The sequence below is a fragment of the Neolamprologus brichardi genome, chromosome 16, assembly GCF_056152115.1.
Source record: "Neolamprologus brichardi isolate AB-2024 chromosome 16, ASM5615211v1, whole genome shotgun sequence".
NCBI lineage: Eukaryota > Metazoa > Chordata > Actinopteri > Cichliformes > Cichlidae > Neolamprologus > Neolamprologus brichardi.
Genome location: NC_142119.1, coordinates 7,266,382 through 7,272,415, shown reverse-complemented (window position 1 = coordinate 7,272,415; position 6,034 = coordinate 7,266,382). Strand labels below are relative to the sequence as shown.

The window sequence follows — 6,034 nt, the reverse complement described above, 5'->3', positions numbered from 1 at the left end:
ACGACGTACGCTTCCACATGGGAAAAAAACATTGTGGTTTCCAAAAAAATAAAAATTCAAAAAGACTTCAAGGTGTTATTGTGGCCTCCAAATTCCCCACATTTTAATCTAAACGGACATCTGCAGGGTTTTTCCTGCCTCAAAATGGGCCTTTGCATACTGACGGTGAACGTAACCACAACCGGGTCACATATGATTAAGACAAGAGACACTTTATTTAAATGCAAGTCTCTGCATTTGCCTGTTTTTTATAACCATGTGATACACACTGTTTCCATGCTTTTATTTGATGGCTTAGTAAAAGAAACCCTTTTCTAAATTATATTTATTATTATTGTTGAATTTACACTTGGGGAAGTTTAAAACCAGTGGGCACAATTTCTTTTGTATGCAGGAACCATCACCTGTGAGAGCTGGAAAAACCAGTGTGAGCCAAAGAAGCACCACCTTCAACTTTGAGGACAACAAACAGGGATCATCATCATATCTGTCCCCCAAACAACAGCATATTCATGAATGATTCCTCATCCTGAAATGCATTTCTTCATCCTACTTATTTACAGTTACTCAGTTCTTAGAGTTCATTGAAAAATAATTTACCTGTGGTGTGAAAACCATCTGCAGAGGTGAAAAGCATCAAAAGAATAAAACTACTGACTCTAATATGAAGCTCCTTTATCTCATGTAGTGCCTGCCCTGCAACCGCCATGGCTCCAAGGCACAATCTAGCTAATGTCTTTAGAAAGAAGAGTCATAAATTTATATAAAGATCATTTATTTATGTATGTGAAACGATAAGGACGGCAGACAAGAGATCTAATAGAGACAGGTATGAGCTCCATTCAGCTTTCCCTCATCCAAGTCACAGTAATCTGAGGTTAATAATCAACTAATAACCAAACAAGTGCAGGGGTTAAAACATAAAACACTGTTGAGTGGGTCCATAGTACCTAAAATTAAGTATTTCCCAAAATCAAGAGTTAAATCATCATTCAGTTTGTTCAGTACTGCGCTGTGACTAACTGCAAAAATCCACCAACAGTACACGCAGGTGCAGTTAAAAGGCTCCTTCATGGGATTTACGCTGTTTGTGAACACATGAAGACTAATGAAGAACTTCTGTGAATTAAAAATGCCTTGAAATATTACACAGTGTCCATCCTCTTCAATTCTTCTTCCTCCATCTATCTAATTCAGGGTCACGCAGGGATTGGAGGGTATCCCAAGTTTGTGGAGTGCGGGAGGAAGTCGGAGAGAACCCCTGGAAGCCCAGAACAAACCCCAAACAGAGCCCCCTGCTGGCTGGTGATTCAAACGCAGGAGACAGAGCTCACAGTCACACCACCCCCACAAAATATTCTAGCATTTTTATCTAGTGTTTTAGCACTAGCATGCAAGAGGTGGTGGTTCTGTGACATAGACAGAGCTACACGATGTGGTCTTTTTCGTGCTGTAAGAGACATCCTGCACTATTTTAAGTGAATCTCCATTTCGAAATCGTCGCTGCAGTACTCAGACCGGAGGAATTACCTCAATCCATTATTTAAAACCAACTACTATAACCTGATCAGAAAAAACATTGAGATTAGAAATCAGTTCAAGTTGTGCAACAAATTTAAAGGAATGAATCAAAAACATTTAAAGCAGCAGATCAACAGTAAAATGCACACTGTAGTGTTGCACACTGATGTGTGGCATTGATACCTGAAGTAAACAGTAGCGTGTGCATAATTACACGCTGCCTTCAAAACAATCTGATCACGGCACAGGTCCTCGTTACAGGTGCACTCTGAAACTCGAGTCAGAGAGTTACTTAGATGCTGCTCTGGCCCACTCTCTTTCTGTAAGCCTCCCAGCCCGACTTCCTGTACAACTCTGCAGCTTCCACCCTATCAGAGGCTGCCAAAATGCCTCGTCCCACGATGATGACATCAGAGGCTTTGCTGTAGATAACTTCCTCTGGAGTGGTGTACTGCTGGCCCAGCAAATCTCCTGTAAGGGGGGAGGGAGACCGAGAGAAGGGAAAATAGGTTTAGAGGAGACTGATACAGACTTTGGGAGATCAGCAATAGCAGGGGCGGCACTAGTTTCATGTACTATAGCACCACCCTGTGTTAGAAATGAGTCATGGCACCATAAAGAGGCAAAAAGCAGAGTGCAAGGCTGCCTGAGGTGCAGTTTGGCCTGAACTTTATAAAAACCTCGAACGAGTTAACACAACTCTCTGAATCTCCTGATGGGACATGTGTGATTCCTCGGGTTACAACAACAAGGGATGTAACACCGAGTGCATGCACTGTGTATCCATGTATCTTCAGAAGGGTGGATTTCATATAGACACTGCATTCACAACTCACTTCGTAGTTCTTTTAGTATGATGAATATAAGTGAAAAAAATGATGATAAACAAAGAAAAGTCAGCTCAAAGTTCAGTAAAAGCTGTCAGACTTACCTCCAGCCTGCATCTGCACCCCGGGGGTCATGTGGATGAACTCTGGCCTCTCTGTGAGCTTAGTGCCACAGATAAACCCAATCACAAAGTCCGAGTGCTCCTCTGCCATTTGCACCTATGAAAACACAAAACAGCTGTAAACTGAAAAGAACACAAAGCACATGTAAACAAATTTAGAAGAAGAGCACACACAGAAATGAGCTCACCACAGCCTTCGTGTATTCACCAGCAGCCAGTGATCCCTGGGAGCTCATCTGAGCTATGAGCAAACAGCCTCGGGCCAGAGGCTTCCCTACAGCGCTCAGACCTTTCACCACTCCCGGCCCCGGCACTGCGTGGGCATTCACTATGTGGGACCACGATGAAATCTGGTACAAACCACCTGGAGAAAAGACAAGATCACAGCGTTCGACTACTTTGGAGACATTTTTAAGTCACCTTGAATTTACACCACCAAAAGAACGTGAAATCGTCTCACCCTCATACTGATGCTTGACCGTGTTCCCGATGTCAGCGAACTTGCGATCTTCAAAGATAAGAAAGTTGTGCTTTTCTGCCAAGGCCTGCATTTTCTGAATGAAGGCTAATGTGTAGTCCTGTTAACACATATGGAAAACAACCATCAGTTTGTTTGTTGCATGTACAGATTTGAGGTTTTAGTTGATCCCGCTGTACCTGGAGGATGTCTACATGGGTCTTCAGCATACAGATCTTTGGACCGAGCGACTGGGCCAGCTGGAGCAGCTCCTCGCTGCTGGTTACATCAGCAGACACACAAAGATTGGACTGTTTCTCCTCCATAATCTTCAGCAGCTTTGATGCTAGAGGATGAATGTCTGCAGACAACAGAAGGAACAGAAAATGAGAAAAGAAAAGAGCAAGAGCAGTCCACAGCATGTGTGTGGAGCTCAATGAAAACACCACCAGTCTCTGTTTTGACGTGAAATAACTAAATAATTTAAGTTCTAAGACTACATACTTGGTAACTTGGCTCTTTCTGAATAACTGAGCTCCAGCTTCTGTTCCACACACAGCTTCTTGCTGGCTGGAGAGTCTGTGCCATTTTTGGGCCTGAGAGTGAGTCAAGGTGACAGTTTCACCAGACAGTTTCTAGATTGTAGCGTAATGCAAGCAAACACACCAGCTACACTGGGGGGAAAACGTCTGGAGAGTTGTACCTGAAAGTGTTGTTGTCCCGGATGAACTCGAGGACACTCTGGGCGGTTTGGGCGTCGATGCGTTCGGCTGCCTGCAGCACACGGAGCAGCTGAGATATGGAGATGATGGGATGGAGCTTGATTCCCTTTGATGCCAACATCTCCACGCCACCTTGCTCTCTGTCCATTAGTACAATTGCATCCGTCACCTTGAATAAAAACATGTCAGAGGTCATTCTTGTGTACTGCTGCTCTTGATGACATCAGTACAGCATAACTATGATATTATTATCTTTACTGTAACGTTAGATTCTGGACCTTCAGTCCCTCTTTGTAGAGCACTTCAGCAGTCTCCAGGATGCTGGTGCCGCTGGTCACTGTGTCCTCAATGATCAGGCACGTGTCCCCCTGACGGAACGACCCCTCCACCAGCCGTTTGGTTCCTGAAGTAGAGTTACAGAAGGCAAATTACGAGTCCATACTGAAGGACAAACTTACAGTAATTCTCAAACTATGAAATATTAACCAACAATACAGCATGCTAGATGAAGCACGCACTTTCTTGCTTTGCATTTTGTTTTTTAGGTTTGGTTTACGCAGGTTCTGTACCATTGAACTGGGATTTCCGACAGTTTAATGTCTGCCTACACTGGACACCTGTGTACTGCCTGAGGCTTCAGCTTTTTCAAACATCTGGACAGCAAGTTTAATCAGAGCCTGTAGTGGCAGCAATTTTATTTTTTTGAAAACCTGATCAGCTGAGAGCGACTCACCATAGTCCTTGGCCTCCTTCCGCCTGATGAGCATGGGCAGTTCATGTCGTGAGCAGATAATTGTGGCCAAAGGCAAGGCTGTGTAAGGAACCCCACACACAGAGTCGAACTGCAGACCCTCTTCTTGCACTCGCTTGTAGATGAGATTTGCCACCTGGAAGAAAAAGAAGTCGTTTGGGTCCGTTGTCAGAAAAAAAGACCACAGTTTAGAGTGATGTGTTGCAGATGATGAACTTCTAATAAAATGTTAATTAAAAAGCTGATACAGTTAAATGACCGGCTGTTTAAGGCTGAATGGTTTGAAACGCTCATCCTTATCTTATCCTGAGTGACCTGAAGAGCTTCAGAAAGCTGCTGATTCCTGTAACGATTATTGAGGCTGGAGTGAGAGATTAGCTGGTGAGAGGTCCAGTTTTATCTGTTTTAACTGCTATTTTCCGTGAAAGGAGTTGATCCCTGAAACTCAGTCATTGTGTCTGCTACATTACTGTGAAATAAACCACGTGAGTATGAATATTACACAGGAACTGACACAGATACTTTTGCCTTTAAAAAGTGCATCCAGCAGACGTTTCATGTGTCCGGTATCGCTTTAAGCTGTTCAGTTCTGCAGTCACGAAGATAGCACGTGTTACCTGGTTCATGAGCACGGGGTGGGACACGAGCACTCTCAGGTCGATATAAATGGGTGTCATCAGGCCGCTCTTCAGCTTGTATTCCCCGAACTTCACTCCGTTCACGTCGTGGAGCTTCAGGATTAAACTATCAATTGAAGCGCCGTCCATTCTTTCCGTATTTACGAGTTTCGGCTGGACTTTCACTCGTCCTCAAAACTTGCTCGTCCAGTTCGCGCTACCCCAGTTATGGTAACACAAACACTTCCGCTAAACCTTTCAGAATAAAAGGGCCAATGTCCGTTTTAAGAGCGTTTAATGTTTACAGATCAAATGTCGCGTAATTCAGTGAAGAAACGCGAAGAAGCCCGGTAGAAAGAATCGTTGTTTGTGAAAGTTCAAAAATGAAGACTCGAATAAATAACGTTGCGACAGGCTGCTGTCCAGCCTCTCAGCTGTGATAGGCTCCAGCACATCCAGAAGACGTATGGATGAGAAAAGTACGCCCTAACCGGAAGTAAATACCCGCGTCAGCGTTGTAGGCCTTCAAAATAAAAGCACCGTGATTTTATACTTCTTAGGCTACATATTATATATTTATTATACAGGCTATACAGTACACAAGATCAAAATCCGCGTGTTTTATGTAACTAAAGCGTTTAATTATGTGGGCTGCAGAAAATAATAATAAACTATTTTTATATGAAAAACGCGTTTACTTACTGCATTTGAATTATTGTAACAATATGTAACCACCTGCATATGTGTCTGAAAAAAAGGCTTTGATTTTGCCACACCATTTGATTTCCATGCCACCCTCATGCCATCCTAAGAAATTTTCTCTAGATCCGCCCCACATGGTTCACTGATTTAGGCTTTTTAAACAAAGTCTTTGCCAAGGTTTTAATAGGTAACTGACTAAAACTACAGCGTTTGCTGACCAAACTAACTAAGTAAAATTTCACTGAAGTAAAAGTGACTTCAGGCACTGTATAAAACTGTCATAATTCTGTTTTGTAGAGCAAGAGATAACAGGCA

At 43.1% G+C, this 6,034-nt stretch overlaps 1 protein-coding gene across 1 annotated transcript; it reads right to left on the bottom strand.

Moving 5' to 3' along the window:
* Window positions 1-756: 756 nt before the first annotated feature.
* On the bottom strand, window positions 757-5,471 carry umps (uridine monophosphate synthetase). Its single transcript, XM_087829973.1, has 10 exons — window positions 5,018-5,471; window positions 4,383-4,536; window positions 3,928-4,052; window positions 3,631-3,818; window positions 3,432-3,523; window positions 3,128-3,288; window positions 2,931-3,048; window positions 2,659-2,834; window positions 2,453-2,567; window positions 757-1,992 (listed from the first exon to the last, which is right to left on the bottom strand). The coding sequence occupies exons 1-10, from the start codon at window positions 5,165-5,167 to the stop codon at window positions 1,814-1,816; spliced, it is 1,458 nt and encodes a 485-aa protein (XP_087686099.1). The 5' UTR covers window positions 5,168-5,471; the 3' UTR covers window positions 757-1,813.
* Window positions 5,472-6,034: the final 563 nt, after the last annotated feature.

What these genes read in the sequence shown, in the direction of transcription:
- umps (XM_087829973.1), bottom strand. Translation starts at nt 5,167, where the DNA reads ATGGACGGCGCTTCAATTGATAGTTTAATCCTGAAGCTCCACGACGTG. An exon ending in TCTACAAAGAGGGACTGAAG is followed by an intron (nt 3,819 to 3,927) that starts GTCCAGAATCTA and finishes TTTTTATTCAAG; the next exon opens with GTGACGGATGCAATTGTACT. An exon ending in GTGAATACACGAAGGCTGTG is followed by an intron (nt 2,568 to 2,658) that starts GTGAGCTCATTT and finishes GTGTTTTCATAG; the next exon opens with GTGCAAATGGCAGAGGAGCA.